The sequence below is a fragment of the Salvelinus fontinalis genome, chromosome 2, assembly GCF_029448725.1.
Source record: "Salvelinus fontinalis isolate EN_2023a chromosome 2, ASM2944872v1, whole genome shotgun sequence".
Classification (NCBI taxonomy): domain Eukaryota; kingdom Metazoa; phylum Chordata; class Actinopteri; order Salmoniformes; family Salmonidae; genus Salvelinus; species Salvelinus fontinalis.
In genome coordinates this window covers 81,508,965-81,532,152 of record NC_074666.1, presented here as the reverse complement: position 1 = coordinate 81,532,152, position 23,188 = coordinate 81,508,965, and the positions used below count along the sequence as shown (strand labels likewise).

The window sequence follows — 23,188 nt, the reverse complement described above, 5'->3', positions numbered from 1 at the left end:
CAACAACAATGCTATTATTGTTGTTTTCAAATTGTAATATGTATCACAACAATACAAGTGATAACAATACTAATGGGTATCTGGTAGTAGAGATAGGTGAAACGTAAAGGTAGGCTACACGTCTGCGTCATGCTCTAAAACCTATTGGTGACTAGACGCAGGATATTGAAGTATCTCGGTCCTTGCAGAAGGTTGATACTTTGTTTAAGTTCTGTTTGAAAATGATGAAATACATAGCACTATGGTATGTAATATAATGTTCATAATGTGTGAAACAGCCTGCATTACGCACAAGGCAATCTATTCCGTGTTGTTTAGTTTCCCCCTACTAGTTCAGCTTTTTAAATATAAAATGAGGATTTCATATTGAACGACTGCTCTGCACTTCCATTCATGCGTTAGATGCCAAAATGGTCGTCTGCCAGATAAGACTTGTTAAAGTTCAAATGTGCCATTCCATTTCTGGTTTACGGCACAGGAAACGTATAATTGATAGCAGAACTTGCATATGGGTTTGTCCATGTCCGTATGTCCCAAAGTTAACCACTTACTGTCGTTCCCACTGGCACAGACGTCAGTTTAACGTGTAATTTTCATTTACATTAGGTTTCGTTGTCAACTAACTTGAATTTAACGTGAAATCAACAAAACATGTCACCACGTCATTAAATTTAGGTTAAAAGTTGGGTGAAAGAAATATGAAATTTCGTTACATTGATGATTTTTTGCAAATCCAATCAGTTTTCCACGTTGATTCAACGTCATCACATTGTTTGTTTTTTTAAATGACGTGAAACAACGTTGATTCTACCAATTTTTGCCTAGTGGGTTATTTCTCTTGTATTTTGCACGGAGGATGCTACATCGATTTCTAGATAGTCTTTCAAAAGTGTGCACCGCTGAAGATTTTTTACAGTATTGAAGGTAAACGTTCAGTTCTAATAGCCATTTGTTTTGTATATATTGCGTGAGTAGTCGAAACGAAGATAAACAGAGGAGATTCTGAATTCTCAAAAAAAATGTGAGGTGGGTAAGCACACTGGAAAATATTTGTAACTCTTATTGTCAAAATTAGCCATAGTCTGGCCACGGGCCTAGACTACTATGCTACACTAATTGTTTCAACCCTTGACCTACGAATAGGCTACTGATTTCGTCTATACCAGACAAACAGGTATACCAATACCTGTGTTGGTAATTTGGCAAAGGCCCCATGCTGGAAAATATTGACTCGTTTTCCTTTGAGGAAGCAGTGTGTTGCACATAGCCTATGAATAGCGATTTCCAGTAATGTAGCCCGTGCACTCAACTCTTTAGTGCACGTGCTCGACCTTCCAACCTCAAGGTTAGACTTTTGCATTGTGCTGATTATAAGATATGCTAATCAGCTCGTTATAATATGGTTTAATTCTACTAATGCAGTATTTTACTATTCTCAGCAAGCAATGCACTCACAATTCTATTTTCATAAAAAACAGTCTTTTTTATATAGATAACGACTCATGCATGCATGGACAGCCCCGTGGGTTTGTCTTTTAAAAAAAGCACAGCATTCCAGCTTTGAGAGGAAATATCTGCATAAGATCGATTCCATTACCTTCCAGAGCAGCGGCATAGTATTTAGAGCCTTTATCAGTTGTAAAACTTTATAGCAATCTGGGGGCTCCGTAGTCATGGATACAGTTATACGAGTTTGGCGGTCGTTACTCTCACCATTTGGAGAGCAATTCTTTGGTGATTATGAAAAAGGAATGTTCGGAATATGTAAATTGTCGTTCCTTGGTTGCACAAAAAAAAGTTGGGTCGAAAATTGTACTTTGCATATAAGATAGTCTTCTATCTGGGCTCCTAGGACATGGCCATCATTCCAAGTTTCCCCACAAATGTTTAATTGCTTTAGTGCAGCCCGCGAGACAAAAAGTAAACAGCCGCATGAGACTGGGGTTGTCAACGTCAAAACTGCAGTGTCTGGAATACAAACGAGGCCAAAGGCCCGCCGGAAACGATTGGATTAGTTTTTGCAAAGGAAGATACAAATTCGTTTGGTTTTGGATCAAGAGGCATATAGCTTTAATCCAAGGATGTTTGTCACACGTCAATATCCTCGAAGTCTGGTAAGCTTTGGTTACTGTTTTGAGTGTAGTTTTACTGTAGGCTAATACGTCTTCCCATTTGTTGTTGCTTATTGTTGTTATTATTTACCATCCCATGGGGCAGGCTTTACAGAAAAATATGGGAACAGTTCACCCCACGAGGCTACGTGTGCAGTCCAAGTTAAAGCTACATTGAATGACGTAGCGTAGGCCTACTGTAGAATAGGTACATTATATAGAATATAAACAATTTAAATATAGGTGATGCTTTAAAAGTTGTATAGATAGACCTATGTTAATGACACATGTGCAGGCCTATGCAATACTAACGCCGTAGCCGTAGTACCTTCTGCGCACATGCAAACGTTTTATACAACCGTCTACATCTTTCTCAGTTTTAACGTTGTTTTTCTTCAAATATAGGCTATATTGTCCTCAGACATGGTGCTTATGTATTCTTCTGTCGAAGTCTGACCTTAACATGTGTAGGCTAATAGACTTTATCATGAAATATTAGGCTATCAGTTTGCAATAGTGCTTGTGTTGACCAATGTGCTTTTTAGCAAAACGATTACCTGCAACGAATCTATCATTTCTATCGGATGGACAGTTGCAAGGGCCTATTGGTTTACGAGAAAGAAAACTATTTGTTACTCGATTGGAATGTAGGCTAGTTATGTTTCTTAGCTATGTGTTTCATATGTACGAAATGTCGTTATAGCATACGGACCTTTTAGTTTTGATCAGTTGGCTAGTCTATAATTTAGTGAAATGTAAGAAGTAGGCTACATATTTATGTATTAGTTGCACGCAGTCTTTGTTGTCTGTCCAAAGTCAACATATGGTATTAGTTAGCCTGTAAATGTAGTGCATCAACAAAGGTGTATAAACCTCTATGCCTTACAAATTCACAATATTATATCTGTGCCCACTATTCAACGTGTGCATTCAACGTGTCATGAGCCCTTGGAATGATTCAACTGTACAGTGACATCTGGAGGCCACAAAGGATGTGGACTCGGGGAGATTTCCAAGACGTTCCAATTTCCTTTTGTTTTAGTAAACCTCGTTTTTAACTATAACCTTTACTTGCATTCAGCAAGTATCTGTATTCTCTGTCAATTTTCCACATGCACATTGTCCCTTAACTTTTTTTTTTTTCATCAAATCTTTCACATCAATGCTGTAGACTTCTCCATTGATTGGTCCTTGTTGAATGAACACCGGGCCTGTCTATTTAGGATACATATTTTGCGCATACTTGGCATCAAAGAGCACATATAATTCTATCGTTGAGACACACAGGTGTTTTCATTTGTTTCTAAATGTAGAATTTACGCACGTGTTTCGAAATGAAACCCTGCATTTGTTTTGTACACTGCTGCTACTCGCTGTTTATTATCTATGCATAGTCACCTCACTCCTACCTACATGTACAAATTACGTCAACTAATCTGTACCCCGGCACGCTGACTCGGTACCGGTAACCCCTGTATATAGCCTCTTTATTGTTATGTTATTGTGATACTTTTTATGATAATTTTTATTTTATGTTTTACTTGAGTTTATTTGGTAAATATTTTCTTCAACTCTTCTTGAACTGCACTGTTGGTTAAGGGCTTGTAAGTAAGCCTTTCACGGTAAGGTCTGCATTTGTTGTATTCGGCGCATGTGACAAATAATGTTTGATTTGATTTAGATTTTTTGTTTAAACATGCCTGCTATGCCAGCTGTTTTCTTTGGCCATATTGCCTAATGCAGTCAAATGTTGCTGCTTAAAAAAATACAAGACTATTACAACTTGAGGCTTAGTTGTAACCCTGATTATGGGCCATGACATTTAATTTCTTGTAATTTCAAACATGCAATACTAGGTAGGCTATATCGAAAATTCTACAATTAGTTTTTACTTCAGCTCGTTCGTGTGCCCAGAATAGGCCTATCCTCTAACCAAATATGAAAGACAGTCCAGCATTAAATTATTGTTTTATTGAAGTGTCTATAGGTGTGACCTAAATAGTCCTTTACATAAATGAATAAAGCAATTTCACCACTTTTTAGGAATGTGTGTGACGGGTACTTTACATTTCTTTAAAAATGACAACAACTGTAGATTTGCGATGTGTCGCTAAGAAGGTAAGAACGTTATAACTATTGCTGTTATAGCTATAGGCTTTAGTTGTTACTATTGTTATCATTATTGTATTATTACTAAACAATACAGCGTTAAAAAAAATACATTTACAAGATTAATCCTTATATATTTTATCCATTGTTGGAAAAATTCAAGATTGTCTGTAAAGCTGGGGGGTTTATGTACAAACAATAAACAAAGTTTACCAGAATATAAATAATCAACAGCAATGACTCATTAGGTTATAAGGAGCCATGGCTAAGGTACTGTATATAACCTGTACTAAAACAGAAATAAGTGTGTGATTGTACAAAGTATGAAGTAATCATCCATTTAAAATAAGATATGTGGTCATTATGTCTGTGCATAATGATGTAAGTGATAGGCTATTGCTAGGCGTGCATTTGAGCTAATAACTCTTGCTATGTATATGACATTGCTGCACATTTCGTCGAATTTATAGGCATAAATCTGACTGATAAATTTGCCATTTTAACAAAGGATTGTAGCCGAAGCGAAACGCTGCTTAATTTTGACAACAGGTTTGAAAGCTTTAATCCTATAAAATCATACACGCTAGGAACGGATATGAATATGCTCATACAACTTGGAATAGAGGCAAGCCAGGCGTAAATATATTATTAAACCGAGTGAGTGAATTACACACTGTGTCCAAAATATAATTTAATGCAGATATTCCATCTAGCAGTGAACAACATGTCAATCTCTGCCATTTTGAAAGCCATTTTGAAAACAACTCTGCTACTTCCATTGACACATTGGCGATATGCATTTCATTTAATTAAAGATAAGCTATGGCTATATGAGAATGGATAAGAAATCTGCAACCTATTACAGAAATCAATTAAACAGGAAGTTCTGGCAATCGCAGATTTAGGCGCTTGAATTAACCAGCACCGCAAGGGGAGGAGCCTGCCCGTGAACCCCAGACGCTATTGGGTCCCTTGCAGGAAGCTGCTCGCCAGACTCTTTTCGCGAAAATATGTCCTAGCAATGTCATGCTCTGAGAGATTCGTTTTCACGGCGTCCTTGGTTAACTCTTTCGTGGACTGCCGTCCAAAGGAGCCCCCCTCTGTCGCCCACCCTCACCAGCACGCCGCCCGCTCTGACCCGGACTGCAGAGTCCAACATAACTGGGGTTCCGTGCCAAACACGGCCATACCAGGGACAATGAACCAGCACCAGCCGTTGCAGCCGCAAGAAGCTATGGCTCAGCCTCGATACCAATACCACCAGGGAATACTGAACTGGGACGAGCCACACTTGAGCCCGGTCCGGGTGCCGCAGGTCAGTGCGTGCCCTTACAGCACGTCAAACAGAAAAGACGACTCCTATTTGCTCATGGAACCAGACAACCACTCAAAACCGTTACCGGACGTGTCTGCCTTTACCAGACTAATGTCAGAGATGGGCTCCATGACGGGCGGTTCTGGTCCAATTCAGGGCTACTTCCGCCCGGAGCAGTCATACTCCGGGTTCAAAGTCCAGGAGTACAACAACAGCGTGCACGGTTTGCCCACGACCAATCCACCGCGCGCTCCCCACTCAGTCTCGAGCCATTTGTACCACTTGAGCTTCCCGGTGCTGCCATATCCAGACACGGACATCAAGCGCGTTATTGATGACTTAGCGCTGGGCAGCAGTGAGTGTCCAGCCCAGAGAAGCGATAGCAGCAGCATCACCCTGGCCAGCAGTCAGACCAACACGGAAGACTTAGTCATAGGTTTACGGCGAGACAAGCCCCCATCAGACTTACCCAAGGGCGATAAAGGTCCCAGACAGGAGTCGCAAGGTGGGTAAATGGAATGAAAAGTAAAAAAGCTCTGAAAAGATAGAACGCGACCATGGCAATAGCCACAGGAAAACATGATCCGGTCAATCGAGACAAGGTGATTTTTTTACTAAGGCTGTTAAAGGGAAGAGAGGGGAGAGGACAAAGGGAGCCATTGCTCAAAATGAATTTATTGCACGGAACTACCCTGCCAGGCTAAATTGCACTAAATTTTACTGTGCGCTCCTTTGAACATCAAAACAGCGGAAGTCTCCTTTGTGTTTAGGGACAGTTAGCTAGGTGTAGCCTACAATTGACTGTGGGCCCAGGTTTATGTGAGGGTAGGCTATAACCGACTGACTCAGTCTCACAATAAAATATAGGCTAAAGCTAATGCTAGCTTCTATTTGCCTGTTGCAATGCTAGATGCTATAGCTAACATGTATATAGTTTCGTAAAATGAGCACGGAGAGATGCCATAAAATATCAAATTTAAAAGGGGGGTCATATAACACGGACGTTAACCAATGACCCAAATATTTACATATTCCAACTCAGGTTGTAAAGTCATCACGCATGACAATATTTTCCAAAAATTACGTAATTTGTTCAAAATAATACTTATTTTCTTTACAACTATACCATGTTTGTCAATAGTAAATGTCGAAAGAAGTTGTCCAACGGCATTTGGCATATTAAAAATGAATTGTCATTATAGGCCTAGTGAAACAGATGAATGGGTCAACAACAACCCATTTCTACTTAAGATTTTCAATGAATTTGTTCATTTTTGTGTGAAATCTTCTGATTTCTACATCCTACTCAGAATAGAGCTTTGTCATATAATGATTTATGGAGTAGGCTAGCGTCATTTAGCCAAACAATAGCCTATGCCTCGCTGTAAGGCTACACACCATTCTCATCATCTGCTACATTCAGATAGACTACTACTTAGCATTTTGTCCATTTACAAACGAAACATAGGAAAATATTGAGATGTGTAGTAGATTTGATGCAAACATGGGTCTAGCATCGTTTTTTGTTTGACGTATGGGTTGCTAGGCAAATTGATTTTACTCCAGTAGGCACAACAGTCGTTAGATTCAGTACCATACTTGTAAGACCTATTCCTATGCCTCTCCTATGCATTTGTAGTCCTACATAATTTCCATTTGTCCTTTTGATAATAGTTTGTTCTTTTGATAATACCCTATTCACGCCCAAGTAGAATGTACGTCGTTTTAGCTAAGGCCTACGTGATAACAAACCCTGCATTCCAGAGAACTACCAGAGAACTAGCAATCAGTGAATTAGAAGAGAAAATAGAACACAAAACAATTGTACTACCTCTATCTCTCTCTCACACACACACATACACACACATGCACATACACACACATAGGGGGAGAGAGGCATGCCATGTGACATTATATCCAGTCGTAAACTGAAATTCTCAGCCAGGTAATGCCCGCGGAACCATTATAGAAATGTGCATATCCTGGAACAAATCATTTGCGTGCGGCCAGTCTACCACTAAATACATGTTTTTTCTTGTTTTGACAGAGGATGCAACATTCGAAAATGATGCAACCAGTGGATGGCTGTGGGCGAAGGCGGGGAGGAAGAAGCGCTGTCCTTACACCAAATACCAAACCCTGGAGCTGGAAAAGGAGTTCCTCTTCAACATGTATCTGACTCGCGATCGCCGCCTGGAGATCGCTCGCAGTGTCAACCTCACTGACCGTCAAGTCAAAATCTGGTTCCAGAACCGCCGCATGAAGATGAAGAAGATGACACGGGAACACAGAACCAGGGACTCGGTCACACATTTCCCAATCTGAATCCTCACAAACATGGTGCGCAGAGACAGGCCTACATGGACGTGACTGAGTGCAGGAGCACGCGATGACGCAACGTCAATAATAGGATGGACCATATACTGAAGGATGTAGTAGAGGCCCTGGTCTGAAGGATGGCCTGGATGAAAGTACTGTCTATGTCCTATACACTTTGCATGAGGATATGGTGGCTGTTACCGGTTACACTTGAGTTTTTCCATGGAGGAGACATATCGGGGAAGCTTTTTCTTTCTCCATACCCCTGTCCCGCAACACCCTTCATAAAAGCACTTTATTTGATTATTGTCTTGTAGTTGTTTCTTGATAGCTCAATAGAATGATTGCAACGTTGCTTAATTTGTATTTTTGCCAGCATAGGCTACTGTCTTGAATCGAAGAGTATTGTTTACAGTTCATGCTAGGCTATGGGAAGCCAATTTGAAAGGATCACTTTATTTATAACGTGAGCACTATTTTATTTATTTGCGGACGCAATTGTATTTGTAAGCTCTGAAAAATGTGCACCAGTAAGCACAATATTTTGAACTTCAATTTTGTAAAATAGGAAGGATTTAAAACATGATTTCTTGTTTATACGGAGTCCTTTTTCAGATAGCTTGACTTGAAACAAAGAATGTGTTGATTACAATAATGCATGATTGGATGTATAAAAAACTAAAATTGTTTTCTAAATGAGAGCATTTGAATTAAAGGTTACTCTTTCCGTGAAATAGGGAAACGTTTTCTTCCGCACATGAGCCCTTGACGTTCCAAAAGGCAAGCCTGGGATAGAATATATATTTTTGTCTTGTATTATCAATGTTTGTTTTGATATAGTTTCGCCTATCACTTCTGCTTGAATAAATATTCCCCAGTTCCCATATTTCTTAGTTTGCAATTTCGATATGTGTAGATAGATGGAGAAAAACATACAGCTACTGAAATAAATATTTTTTTCCCCCCATTACATTTAGTGTAATTGTTGGGTACATCCCATTGCAACAATTACTAGTTCTAGACACCTATTACCACGCTAAGTCCATCCCTCTTCCTAGTAGCCTTCTCCTACCAGGTCATATGAGCTCCAGTAATGTGATTATTCTTCCTGTAATGATGATTGTAATTGCTGTAACTATTAATATTACGCTAGTATTTGTGGTTTGCAGTGGCCTAGTTGTATGGTGTAATTTCCTTATCCTAACAAGCAATGTCAATGCATATATTTGGTTTATGCAAGGTCTAATTGAAAACAATTTAATCTGATTAAGGAGTGATTCATTGTAAAAAGGAATAATGTATATAATATACTTTTTTGAGGTTAGCCCACATGTATCTTGTGCCTTTAACTTTATTTCCCCTTTTTTTCACTAGCTGGGTTCAGTGGCCACCATTTACTGTAGACAACCTTCTGAATTCAAAATACATTCTCCCCCCCCCCCCCCCCTTTTTAAGAACAACAGAAGCCAAGTTGCAGATGCCAGAGTTTCCGCCGCTGATGTGCGGGTTGTCAGCCAACACACAGGCCAGTCTTTCACGTCCTCTGGGAACAGCGTAGACCTACATGCATTCCACATCGAATTTCCTCTTATTTTTGTCTTCCAGATTGTTAGAGATTGGTCGAGCTGGAATTATGACCTGGTCTGTGGCATTTATAGGCTAAAAATAAGAAGCAATGTATAGCCTTATGCCAGATCATCATGATAACCATTGCACGTAGTAATAAACTAATAACGTGCGTGTATTTAGTGTGTACATAACATTATTTAATCCCAATCGATTCCATTTTTATCTAGATTTATGTATTCATTCGACGTTATTGAAGTGATCTATGGTTTCATTCTGCATGTACTTTCTCTGACATTGTTTGAATATGAATATTTGATGGAAAACACATGCCGCAACTTCCCCACACAGGACACTGAATATACAGCTATTGGCCTTTTATCTCAAAAGGAGACTGTGTAGCGTCTCCTGCTAGCATCGCCATGTTGAGGAGCGCACGATTTTAGTGACGCTGTCTGCGGCCTCCAGATTTTATCAGGGGCAATTGACAGGGCATTTATTGTAGACTCAGGAAGTCAAGGCAGCAGATGTGTCCCATGGATTATAGTACTGTACATTTCACTCCAATGTTATTGCCTGGTATTGTGGCTAACAAAGACGTCCTAACGTGCGTTATAGGCCTTTTTGTGCATGATTGAAATGGCATGGGCATGCTACTTCCGCTCCTATTCTTTATTCCGACTGTATTGCAGTTTGTATCTTGTCTCGTTTTCTAACTGCTGATCACTTCAGTAGGCTTGTGTATATGTAATAAAGGCTACAGTTTTGTTTATGTTATTCATATTGCGGAACGAAGAATAACGTTTATGGATGGCCATCCACGTTTATAAGCTATGGGGAACTTGTCCAGTGGCTCAACCAGGTTCTCTGAAGGTCTTTGAAGAGAATATGTGAGACAAGCTGTTGTGTGATTTAGGTAGTTTCAAGTTGTTGGGCTGGACGTGTATCACAGGAACCTGAAACTACCTGAGTTACTCCAGTACTGCACATCAACGCTCTTGCGTAATGGACGAATGCAACAACAACGAGAATACGCCGTTTCCACATGTCTGCGCACTACCCTACATTTTGTAATTGCACACAAAAACAATGCATTCAATATTATCTAAAAGAGTTGTTATTGTTGACATGTATTTCGTCCCAAGAGTCAATTTATTGCACATGGGCGTGTGGAGATTTAAATGGCTAATTTAGGCCTCCCCCAAAATGCCTGCGTACACTTGGGTGTGATGAACGCTTCTTCTAAAATAATAAATTTTATGAAGTACAGCATGCCCAGACGCTGTAAACCATCTCTATTAAAAGACACCAGCACCATGCTCTACCTCATGTTCACCCCAGCTTGTTTTTACTTTGCGTCAGGGGCAAGGCTTTCATATAATTTGCAGGCCATTTAATAGCACATTAACATTTACCGTCTACAATACATTTTCTAACTTCTATCTTGTTTTAACTTTGTAATACAAGACAAATATCATTCACAATTTAAAAAAATATTTTCTGCATTGTGAACACAAACTTCTCAATAAAATTCAATGAACAAAAACAAACTCAGAAGCCATATATGCTTTTGATAAATGCGTTTATTTCTTACAGATAAATGTTACAGCATTACTATTGATGGTATGTACTCTATATACAGTGCCTTCAGGAAGTATTCATACTCTTCACATACTACATTTTGTTGTGTTACAGCCTGAATTCAAAATGGATTAAATGTTTTATTTTTCTCCCATCTACACACAATACCCCATAAAGACAAAGTAAAAACATATATTCTCAACATTTTTGCAGATTTATTACATTTTAAATACAGAAATATCTCATTTACATAAGTATTCACACCCCTGAGTCAATACATGTTAGAATCCCCCTTGGCAGCAAATACAGCTGTGAGTCTTTCTGGGTAAGTCTCTAAGAGCTTTGCACACCTGGATTGTACAATGTTTGCATATTATTATTTTAAAAATTCTTCAAGCTATATCAGGTTGTTGATCATTGCTAGATAACCATTTTCAAGTCTTGCCATAGATTTTTTTAAGCCAATTTAAGTCAAAACTGTAATAAGGCCACTCAGCACATTCAGTGTTGTCTTGGTAAGCATCTCCAGTGTATATTTGACCTTATGTTTTAGGTTATTTTCCTGCTGAAAGGTGAATTTGTCTCGCAGTGTCTGTTGGAACGCAGACTGACCCAGGTTTTCCTCTAGGAATTTTCCTGTGCTTAGCTCTATTCCGTTTATTTTTATTCTAAAAAATAACTCCATAGTCTTTGCAGATGACAAGCATACCCATAACATGATGCAGCCACCACTGTGCTAGAAAATATGAAGAGTGGTACTCAGGACATAAAGTACATTTCTTTGACACATTTGTTGTAGTTTTACTTTAGTGCCTTATTGCAAACAGGATGCATATTTTGGAATATTTGTATTCTGTAGAGGCTTCCTTGTCAATCTGTCATTTAGGTTAGTATTGTAGAGTAACTACAATGTTGATCCATCCTGAGTTATTTTCTATCTCTGAGTGGTTTCCTTCCTCTCCAGCAGCTGAGTTAGGAAAATACGCTGTATCTTTGTAGTGACTGGATGTATTGATACACCATCCAACATGCAATTAATAATATTCAATGTTTTTTATATTTATTTTTACCCATCTAACAAGTTGCTCTTCTTTGCGAGGCAATGAAAAACCACCCTGGTCTTTGTGGTTGAATCTGAGGGACCTTACAGATAATTATTTATGTTGGGCAAAGAGATGAGGTAGTCGTTCAAAAATGTTGAACACTATTATTGCACACAGTGAGTCCATGCAACTCATGTGACTCGTTAAGCAAATGTTTACTCCTGAACTTATTTAGGCTTGTCATAACAATGGGGTTTTCATTTTTTAAATAATTTGTAAATGTTTCTAAAAACATACTTCCACTTTGACATTATAGAGTATTGTGTAGGCAGGTGACACAAAATCTCAATTTAGCCATTTTAAATTCAGGCTGTAAAACAATAAAATGTTGAAAAAGTAAAGGGGTGTAAATAATCTTTCTGTAAGTACATCTTCATATATAACCTAAGAGTTACCATGAATATTACCACATGAATGTCTCTGTTGGGGATATGACTGTTACATGTGAATGGCTGATAGACTTTCTCTTGTTTGTTTTGATGATTTCATGTGAGAGTATAGACTTTTTGGACTGGCACAAAGAGTGAGGCCCTCAGGGGGGTGTGTGTGTGTGAGTTCTGTGTTGTGTGTGTGTGTGTTTGAGAGAGAGAGAGATCTGTCATCATGAAACCTAACAACTTCATTAACTTGATCTGAAGGCGGATTCTTACACGTTCAATGGCAATGAATTTAAAACAGGTTAGGCCCTATCTGCCTTTGCATTCTGCATTTCAGTTGGCATTGAAGCCTATTATCTACTTCCCCAGAGTTAGATGAACTCATGGATACTATTTGTATGTCTCTGCGTACATTATGAAGGAAGTTAGAGGTAGTTTCGCAAGCCAATGCTATTTAGTGCTGGCACAATGACTGAAAGTCTATGGTTTCGAGTAGCATGCTAGCAGTTACTATAGACTTACAGTCATTGTGCTAATGCTAGTTACCAATTGCACTAACACTAGTTAGCAACTTCCTTCAAATTGCACGCAGAGACATAAAAATGGTATCCATTGGTTCATCTGCCATTGGAGAAGTAGATAAAGGGTTTCATTGCCAAAATCCTGAAGTATCCCTTTAAGGCTTATCCAGAGGGGGCTCGCAGAAAGATGACAGAGTATAACACATATGCATGTCAGAGCGGTCATTAACAGACATAGTGTCTTTGTATGCAGTCATGTTAAACTTTCAAACTTCCACATCTGTAATATTATTTCAGCAAAGTATTCACGAAAACATGACCCTTATTCAGACGCTAGCCGAAAAGGCTAAAGGCATTTGCATTTGCACTTCAACTACAACTTCATGATACTGCGTTATATATACATAATATATATATATATATATATATATATATATTTATATATATATATATATATATTATTTGTCATTATGTTTTATCTGATCAGGATAGATAATGCAGTCCAATATCTTAAAGGCTGGTACTTTACATTCCACAGAAATGTAACGCTGATTTATTGTGTCTAGTTATTGCTCAAATGTGTAGGTTACTGTTTACTGCTTTAGGCTAGTAGCAACAATCCCCGAAAGAACTGCAGACTGCATACTATTAGCATATAGGCTAATATTAGCTGCATGCTATACTAATGCTGAGGCTTCTACTACTAACCTATATAGGCCTACTGCTGCTACTGCTTGCTTCATATATGGCACCCCGTAAGGTTCTATTTTGAAGAAAATTGGTTCCTTGTATGGAATGGAACCCAAGAGTTCTATATGGAACCTTACGGGGGTTCTACATGTAAGCTTTAGGGGTGCCGTGTATGAAGCAAGCAATATAACCCTTTTTGGTTCTATCCAGAACCTTTTTTCTACGAGTTTAGGCTGCTCACAAAACGTATTTGATTAGCTCTCTGGTGCGGAAATCCACTTAAGAGACTTTATGAGTGTCTTTAAACAGTTATAAAGAACCTGAGCATAATCATAAGGTATCATTTAATTTCCACGTCACTAGTGTTGCCCATAGCTTTGGAGAGGCTACATGATAGTTGATATAACTCCTGTCAATATCAGGTTTCTTATTGAAAAGTGAGTGCCTCTGTAGTAGAAAGAAATATCTGATGATGAATTATAAGTATGGATAAATATGGTTTGTTTCATGGTTGGTTGATTTAACCATTTTGTGTTATCAAATCCTTATTATTGTAACTTGTAGGCCTATCTGCTTACCAATGATTACATTTTGTTACGATTTCTGTATTTCTCAATTTGCCATGTTACATTGTATTTGCCAATATGTCTTATCAAAATAAATTAAGAAGAGTCTGAGTCTAATGTGTGTACATTTCTATGCTCGATGCATTATAGTCTACTACGATAGTCTACAACAATTAATGAAACGTTGCTCTTGACATATTTTTTTACATTTCGTGCGGTTTGCAGATAATGTTTTCCATGTTTTACTACTCCAATGTATCTAATTAAATTGTTGGCACTTTGCACAGCGGGTATTTGGTGGAGTTCGTTAAATTATCACTGCAACATTCAAGCCAGTGGAAGACTACATGCAATGGTGTTTTTTATTTAACCTTTATTTAACTAGGCAAGTCAGTTAAGAACAAATTCTTATTTACAATGACGGCCTAGGAACAGTGGGTTAACTGCCTTGTTCATGGGCAGAACGACAGATTTTTACGTTGTCAGCTCGAGGATTCGATCTAGCAACCTTTCGGTTACTGGCCCAAAGTTATGTAGTGAAAAACATTCAAATCACCTTACATATGAATCTCATCTACCCAATTCCCTTTTCGCATGTTTTCGTGTTTTGCAATTAGCCTATATTTTTAACATAACAGCTGTTAGGCTATTTAGTGCTCAATAAATCTGCAGATATTTTCGAGTGCGAACACAAGGCAAAGTTTTATCAGCCGTAGGTATTTCTATATTGCTGTTCTTTTTGCACTTGATAGAAGTTGTTCTGATGCTGAAATGCATTAGTTGCTAGCACCGGAGCCAATGGATGGCCGAGAGAGCAGTGAAGGCCGAGGCCAAAGCTTTGACCCGCTTGAATGTGACAAGTCATGCACAATACGTGGAAAGCCGCCAGAAATAAATATGAACTGTCTCCAAACCGTTAACTTACGAGTCTTCTTTGCTTTCCCCTGTATCAGTAAAATGGTTATCTTCCGCTGGGTTTTAGAATATCCTGGTGTAGTCTCATTAGTCTCATTTCCTCCGTGTTTACGTTTTGTGTCTGAGTGAGAAGTGAGCGTTTTTGTCAGTGGCAGGAATGCCACAGCAGAGTCGTTTACGGTCCCCGCCACAGGCGATATATCAGGTCTATAAAAATCAAAGCTGCCTGATGTAGCATTTTATTATAGTATTAAACGACCAAAAAAGTTCAAGTAGTTTCTTCTATAAAGACAGGGGATTGGCACGCAGTAGTGTTTAATGCGCTCGTTAAGAAACATGACTGTTAATCTGCCAATAAAGCATGAACATAGACATTTCCTACACCAGAGGAAGCTCAGACGGAAGTTTGAAGAAAACAAACTATTAAAGGTCTAAAACCTGAAGATTTGAAACATAAAACGTGATAGGCAAGAGAGGTGCATTTGATTTGACATCCAGAGATGAAAGTGATAGAGAAATAATGGCGCCTTAATAGTATTGTGATGTTACTTTGATTCTGATGCTGTATTGGGCATTCAAACACGTAATATATTGGATAAGGCTTATTGTATTCAATGGCATTGTTCCATGAGACGCATGCATGTATCAGTTTGATTAAGAAAATAATGTGGTCGCTTATTTGTCGTCCATTGTTTCCAATATGCATTTATAATGTCCTTGGGATCCATAATTTAACTGGATATTTCTACGACAGCCTATAGATACCCACATATATATGGACGCACTCCCATTTTGCATATTGCATAAACAAGACCATTTATTTAGAGAGGAAAATATGTACAGTGCTAGGAGAGGTGCAGCCCCTTGGCGGATTGATTTACGCCCCATTGAAGCTTTATCAGGGTCGTGAAAAAAGTCTGACCAATCATTTCGCTCCGAGCGCACAGCCCCAGCAACCCAGCTCTACTTTGTTCGTGCGCTCGTTGAAGGGGAGTCGCGTAAAAAAAACGACTTCTATCCTACATGTTTTGAATTCAATGAACCGTGTTTTGTATAATGTCCGAGAATGTCAATTTCTGGAACTCTGAGCAACTATTATGTGGACTCTATAATAAGTCACGAGAGCGAAGATCCGACTTCAGCCAGGTTTTCCAATGTACAGTATTCCAACTCCAGGCAACCGGGGGGACATGGCGAGCATCCCGAATTCCCCTCTTGTAGCTTCCAGCCTAAACCTCCAGTTTTTAGCTCGTCCTGGAGCCCTTTCAGCCCCCATGCCTCCAATGGCTTACCAGCGGTTTACCATCCATACATCCCGACTCAGCCCGTGCCTTCCACCGACACCCGATACATACGCACTTGGCTCGACTGCGCTCCGCGCTCGGAGTCCCTCCCCGGGCAGGGACAGGTCAAGATGGAGCCGCTACTGGGACACCTCGGGGAACCCCCCAAAATCGGTGGACACGAGTACATTTTGGAATCCTCTTCGGCAAGAGAGATGAATTCCAGCCAGGGCTCCGGATTCGAGGACAATAAGGATATTTGTGAAGTTAGCGAAGACAAAGACGGGCCAGATCAAAGTAAGTTATAAAACGAGGAAGTGAACAGTCTGTAAAGCTTTTAATGCTGTCATAAAACAGGAACAAAGAGATTGCGAGTCATAGAGGCTCACTACCAAATCTGGTCCCGTAGTGTGCGTCTAACTTACTATGTATGTTTACGTTAGAATTATTATCATACATTTATACATACATCAGGTCAAGGTATGGATGATACTCTGTTTTGGATTAGTGCGATATTTCACGTGCCCGGTTTTCTGCGCTGTCCTGCCTTAGTTTTGGGGACCAACTGGTAGTGAATATAATTTTACTGCAGCCCTTTTCACACTGAGTTGTGTAAGTTTTGGCACACAGTCTCTGAGAACAGGCTCTCTGCGCTCAATTGCACTTTAGTGCAGTTCATTTTGTCAGCAGCTTGTTTTAATCCAGTAATAACTGAACAACACCTCTAGAAAAACGTCCCTCTATTGAACTATGTGCCAAGAGTCACTCCAATGTAAAATTAGGGGTTACCAGGGCAAGGCCCTCTTAACTGTAGTCAATATTTGAGTGTAAATATCCTCTCTAAGGCGAAACGTGCTTTTATTTTATTCACGTCTGTTGGCATTCGTCTATTTGTAGACGTTTAATGTCGTTTAGAAGGTGGAGTGTGGGGGATTGGGCTATATGTTCGTTTTTGCAATTATTATTTTGGCAAAGAAACCGCATTGACGACATTTTCTGGAAAGCAACTTTTATTGATGCCTTTAGGACTGTTGAATGGGCAAGAGTTTCTCTTTATCACCAGAAAATGAATCTGAAACATTTTCCAAGTGAGACTCTTAGTTGTTGTTTTTTTTACTAGCAGACTCATTTGTCTGCTATATGACATTATGTGGAGGATGTTGGTCACTACTCTCAGTTGACTCACTGTTCTTGCCATGCCTATGGTTGCCTTGACAGAATAAAATAAATTTTCTGTCCTTTACCAACACTGCCTCATAAGATCAGGCTGGCTATTAATCAGGCCTGGAGCCGAGCCGGAGTAGAAACCTATTTATGTGTGCTACTCTGCAAAGCACAGTCTTGTTGAAATAGGCTGTGCGTGCTCGCCCGGTAACGTTTTGGTACACCGGGAAACTGAGAGATATACCATAAATATAGGCTATCTGAGGCCTAACCTTAATTGGATGGGTCAATGTTCTGACTGATGCTCATTTTCGAGTAGCATGGACTGATGGTGGAGACGGACATTGATTTTAATCCACAAAATGGGTTCACGCAAACGTGAACTCTGTAATGGATGGTGCGCAACAGAATTCCCCTTTGTGTTGCCCTGGGCGGCATTCCAGAATAAACTACGTGCAAAGGCAATGAAGTTGGGAATTACACGTCCCTCTTTGTGCTAGCAGCCGCTCGTGAGTGAAAAAAAAGTTATTGCCTCTGAAGTTTATTAAGTTATAAGACCAGCCAACATCACTATTAATTGTTGTATGTTGGCTCCCTAGGACAGTTCGGGAAAGAATATATATAAAATACGATGCAACCTTATCGTAGAGAAATGCAATAACGAATCTCTCTTGGCATATACGAAAGGTCAATTTCTCAGACTATTAAGGTGAAATTGCAAAGAGACACGATGGTATTATAACGGTCTGCAGCCATTATGTGTTTCCATCCCAACATTCGTCACAAAACAGACCCCCACCCCATGATCATCCAGCGACAATACTCTCTTAAACGTGCATTGTTGCAGATCATGTCTTTGAGCTGTCTCATAAGTATTTAGATGGCACACCTCTATCTCCGACGTGTCCGCCGGCAACGGATAGGTTTACAGGGTTATCAATCATCCCCGGGGGGTTATTTCCTTTCATGATAAAAATAGGATTGCATCATACGATTTAGGATATTGGAGACAGTTGATGTGGTATTAAAGTGCGTGTCTAGGGGCATGGGCCGATTGGATTTCCCTACATTGGTTACATGTATGTAGGCTAAGAGAAATGACCATGGGCTCCAATGAGCCCAGATTTTTTTTATCTGTAGAAATGCCCAGATCCATTGTCCAAAGCTATAACCCTTCACATATCCATACGCGTTATGGGATAGCACTGGATGGTTTGTCATGCAGTGACAGGAAAAGCCCGGACTTTGCACGGGATGAATGACACTAGGTGATTATGTACTTGGGGAATGCGAAGCACCACTTTGCGTGTCACAAAGCCCACTTCTACCTCCAGTGCCCCGGAACAGGTATTGGTGTCCACTTGCAGATGCAATCGTTCCAATGCCATGCCTGGGAGATTTATATCCCCACGGCCTTATGAGTAATCACGGTATTCTCAGTTTAATCTTTTCTAGGCCATTTGAATGCCATGGTAGCCCAACATGCAGGCTCTACACAGTGATGTTATACCAAAAGCAACTGTGAAGAAATGTAGATGGGCCTACATGAAAATACATAGCATGCATTCCCGAGAAAGCCACCAGAGAGGAGAGGCGTCTCCACGGAGACAGCAAGAAATGTTTCCCCTGGAACATTTCCCATAAAAAGGAGATAATCCACTTTCCAAAGCAACCGCATTTGAGGGGGACTGCATTTTTGTTTGGGTTAGCCTCTGTTGCTCACTATAGGTCTCTCATGGTTCGAATGCTTTTGGCTCTGTTGGGGGAGGGTAGCTTCTTCTCATAACCATGCTGCGCTTTCTTCCCTAATTGCATTCGGCTGAGGCCTGCTAACCAAGCTGAAGGGTGGAGTGCATTGCAATGATTGGAGGTTTTGACAACAACAACAAAAAACTACGGGATACGGAGAATCATAGTTTACGAGATAACATCACATTCCAAGTGTTCCATCCATGTAGAGTGCACTTCTCAGAAACAGGGTGATTTTCAGGGTCTAGTGGGGTGAAGAACACGAGTACCTTTTCCATTCTCTTGGTGTTTCCCATGTATGATATTGTTATGGTAACATGAGAAGACACCTTGTGGTCCAGGAAGTACTTTCATGGTAAACATGTACAGTGAAGGAACTGCCTGTCCTCTAAACCCATTTACAAGACCCACCAAGGTCACCTTCGGCCTGAGGGGAGGTGATGGACTACTTTCCTCTCTCCTCTGCTCCATTACATTACCGAACACTGTTCCATTTGGAGCAATATGAGACTTGGCTTTTGATATCACTTTAACTCAATTATGTATCGCATGGGCATGGAAATCTTGTTATTACGCACGCATGTTTGTATTTAGTTATGTTATTAGGCTTGCTAGTCTAGGGCCTATTCTGGTCTGTGTTTGTTTGCCATTTACTAAAGGTGTCCGTCTGACTTTCCCTTGTAGATGACCCCTCTGCCAACTGGTTGCATGCCCGGTCTTCCAGGAAGAAGCGGTGCCCTTACACGAAATACCAAACCCTCGAGCTCGAGAAAGAGTTCCTCTTCAACATGTACCTCACCCGGGACAGAAGGCATGAGGTAGCACGCTCGCTGAACTTGACCGAGAGACAAGTCAAAATATGGTTCCAAAACCGACGGATGAAAATGAAGAAAATGAATAAGGACCAACCCAAGGATTAAGAAAAAAAGGGAGTTATATTAAAAATACCACCATCACAAAGAGTCTGCTTTCGTGTGACTTTTTCCTTAAAGAGGCATACATGGACTGTCATGGGTAAAGTGGGGGTGCAGGAGGCTTGTTTTTATTATTTTCCATATCGATGTGAAAAACACCCCCTGACATTATAGAAGCGCAGACCAATAGAGAAAACTCTTATGGTCCTTTGTAGCTGAGTTGGTATAGCATGGCGCTTGTGACGCCAGGGTACTGGGTTTGTTTCCCGGGACCACCCGTACATAAAATGTATGCACGCATGACTGTAAGTGCTTTGGATAAAAGCGTCTGCTAAATAGCATATATTACATTATACAGTAGAAAGGAGGGTGGATTCACGCGGCTCTTTCTCAAGCACTACTTGTATCACGTATTTATTGCTTTACGCATGACACCAACGCTTCATCAGGAGAGGCGCGGAGGTGCTGAAACGTCGGTTTCATGTGGTCATTAATACATAAGAGGAACGGTTGTAGTTAAAGGGAGTGTGCGACCTGCATTTATTCTTCTATTTTTGTTCTTTCGCTCTATTCCTCTCTTCAGCTCCATAGATGCGCCGTACATAATTGGTCTTTCAAGAAAAATACATGATTTTATTATTCGAGCAGCAGTTCCCCAAGTCAGTCGCCCCAATTATGTTATATTGTAAATCGATTAATAAGCTAGTGTAAAGGGGTTGGCCTATTATCATTATTATTAGTGTATTATTTATAATTCCTTGTAGAGTCACATCCCCCAGAGCCCCTTTGACTGGCTCGTATTTAGCAAAATATCAGGGTTCCATGTATTTGTTGTAATCCCTTTAAATACTAACTCAACAGGTATGTGTACACTCTTATATGTATCTATTTTTTCTACATGTGCATCATTTTACCTTCAAGTTCCTTGTGCGTAAAAGTGCGTAATAACCTAATAAGGGTTTCATATGGAAAGGTCTATGGCATAGCTCTCCAACCCTGTTCCTGGAGAGGTACTCTCCTGTAGGTTTTCACTCCAACTCCAGTTGTAATGAACCTGATTCAGTTTGTCAACCAGCTAAATATTAGAATCGGGTACGGTAGATTAGGGTTGGAGGGAAAAGCTACAGGACAGTAGCTCTTCAGGAACAGGGTTGGATGAACCTGGTCTATGGGGTATTTATCCTTTAACATTTCCTTGCGGCCAATGTTACTATTTCGTTGTGTAATTGCTAAAAACACAACTTAAAGAGTTTAAGCCGCTACTGAGAGTAAATCTTTTAGACTACTTTGATGTGGAAATTAATCAGGAATACGTGTTTTCGGGTAAATAGCGCGTCATGGTATATTTCATTGAAGCATCATATGCAACATGTTAGTTCACATTCAATATGAAACCTTGTTAGCGACTGGGGTTAAGCCTAGTTTTATATAGTTCGGTCTGCCAATATAAGGTCAGAAGACCCATTGGCCTGTAGCCAACTTGCATTCATCTAATGACTGTGCATTCTAACAGTGGAACGTTTTTAAACATTTACGTGGAAATGAAAGGGCCTTCAATAACCCGCCCGTTTACACTTTCTCTCGTTTTGATATATGCCATAAAAAGATTTACTCATATGCGCTTAAATACAGGATATAACATCTGTCGAAGAAAAACAAGCCTACATTGTCTAAGAATACAAATGTTTACATTTTTAGCGCATGCCTAATATCATAATGAAATGTAATTTATTTCTTTACGTTTGTGTGTTTTGAAAATGAAATCTATCTGAAGAAAAGCAGTTTTTGGATGGTAATATTTCTAATTGATTGTAAATAGGCCTAGGTGAATAACCTCGACGGTTTTAATTGGAATGAGTTGCATATGTTACAAATTGGTGTTTTGGGAAATGACATCGGAGTTGAATGAGCAGACGTCGTTTCTCCAGTTTTAGATATTGTTTACATGTTCTTGTCCAGAATGTATTGAGCGTTAACTGATTTAAACCGTGTTGTCGAAACAATAAGGAATGATGTACTTATTTGGTGTACATGTATTTTTGTTTGTTTGTTTGTGGGAGTACTTACAAACATCCTGGGAAACTCTAATGATGCATTTTCAGTGAGATATGAAATGGGTGGCGTTTCTGGAGTCGCGCGCATGGCTGTTCTTCATTCGGAATACTAAGGAGCATTAGACCCTATTGTCTCTCCATGCGCTCGAGCCTCGCAGCTTTCATTATAGAGGCCTTCAGGTCATCTCAGTTGGACCCTTCATTTTTAATAACAACAACGCTGTAAGGACCGACTCCAGAAACTACTAACCCACTCTGTCTTTTTTTTTTATATCACATTAATCTTTTGTGTCTCTCATGTAAATTGTATTCAGTCCTGTGTTGTTTATCTGTGAGATAGAACTGTTGATGCTGGATTCGTATTAAAAAATAGTTTACATTAGAACAATGTCTCGGCACTTTTTACTGCTATGCTATTTTACTGCTATATACTGCTACTTTTTACTGCATACCAATTAATGGAATTGATATGAGATCAAAATGAAAATAAAGCAATTGTATTTATGATAGCCAGTTCCTTTTAGACAGTGAGAAGGTCTCGAGAGCGCGCAAAATAGGGCGCATATGCGCCTTCTCTGCGTGTGAGTGAGAACAAAACAAGTTTGAGCCTTTTCATATTTCCAAATTCATTTCATCTTTTAGGAGGAGCATGTGTTCAAAATATGTCTCGTGCGCCGGAGCATTTGTCTTGAATTGTACTTGAAGGAAAGGAGTCAATTTGGCCAAGTATGCACATGGTTCCCTGAAGAAGATAGCCCTAGACCCTAGCATCCATTAAGATTAACCTATGGCAATATTTATCTTGAAGTCTTCATCTAATACGTTTATGAAAATTAAAAGTTTTGGTTATG

The 23,188-nt window shown here is 39.7% G+C and overlaps 2 protein-coding genes across 2 annotated transcripts; both read left to right on the top strand.

Moving 5' to 3' along the window:
* The first annotated feature begins 5,241 nt into the window (after nt 1-5,241).
* On the top strand, nt 5,242-9,030 carry LOC129869381 (homeobox protein Hox-B10a-like). The gene is made up of 2 exons (XM_055943745.1): nt 5,242-6,040; nt 7,583-9,030. The coding sequence occupies exons 1-2, from the start codon at nt 5,242-5,244 to the stop codon at nt 7,858-7,860; spliced, it is 1,077 nt and encodes a 358-aa protein (XP_055799720.1). The 3' UTR covers nt 7,861-9,030.
* Nucleotides 9,031-16,128: 7,098 nt separating this feature from the next.
* LOC129828717 (homeobox protein Hox-B9a) lies at nt 16,129-22,729 on the top strand. The gene is made up of 2 exons (XM_055889883.1): nt 16,129-16,753; nt 20,054-22,729. Exons 1-2 carry the CDS (start codon nt 16,240-16,242, stop codon nt 20,287-20,289), a joined length of 750 nt encoding a protein of 249 aa, XP_055745858.1. The 5' UTR covers nt 16,129-16,239; the 3' UTR covers nt 20,290-22,729.
* Nucleotides 22,730-23,188: the final 459 nt, after the last annotated feature.

Bases quoted from the DNA above. Each gene is read 5' to 3' on its own strand.
- LOC129869381 (XM_055943745.1), top strand. From the start codon at position 5,242: ATGTCATGCTCTGAGAGATTCGTTTTCACGGCGTCCTTGGTTAACTCT. The intron at 6,041-7,582 runs GTGGGTAAATGG...TTGTTTTGACAG, and splicing joins TCCCAGACAGGAGTCGCAAG to AGGATGCAACATTCGAAAAT.
- LOC129828717 (XM_055889883.1), top strand. From the start codon at position 16,240: ATGTCAATTTCTGGAACTCTGAGCAACTATTATGTGGACTCTATAATA. The intron at 16,754-20,053 runs GTAAGTTATAAA...TTTCCCTTGTAG, and splicing joins CAAAGACGGGCCAGATCAAA to ATGACCCCTCTGCCAACTGG.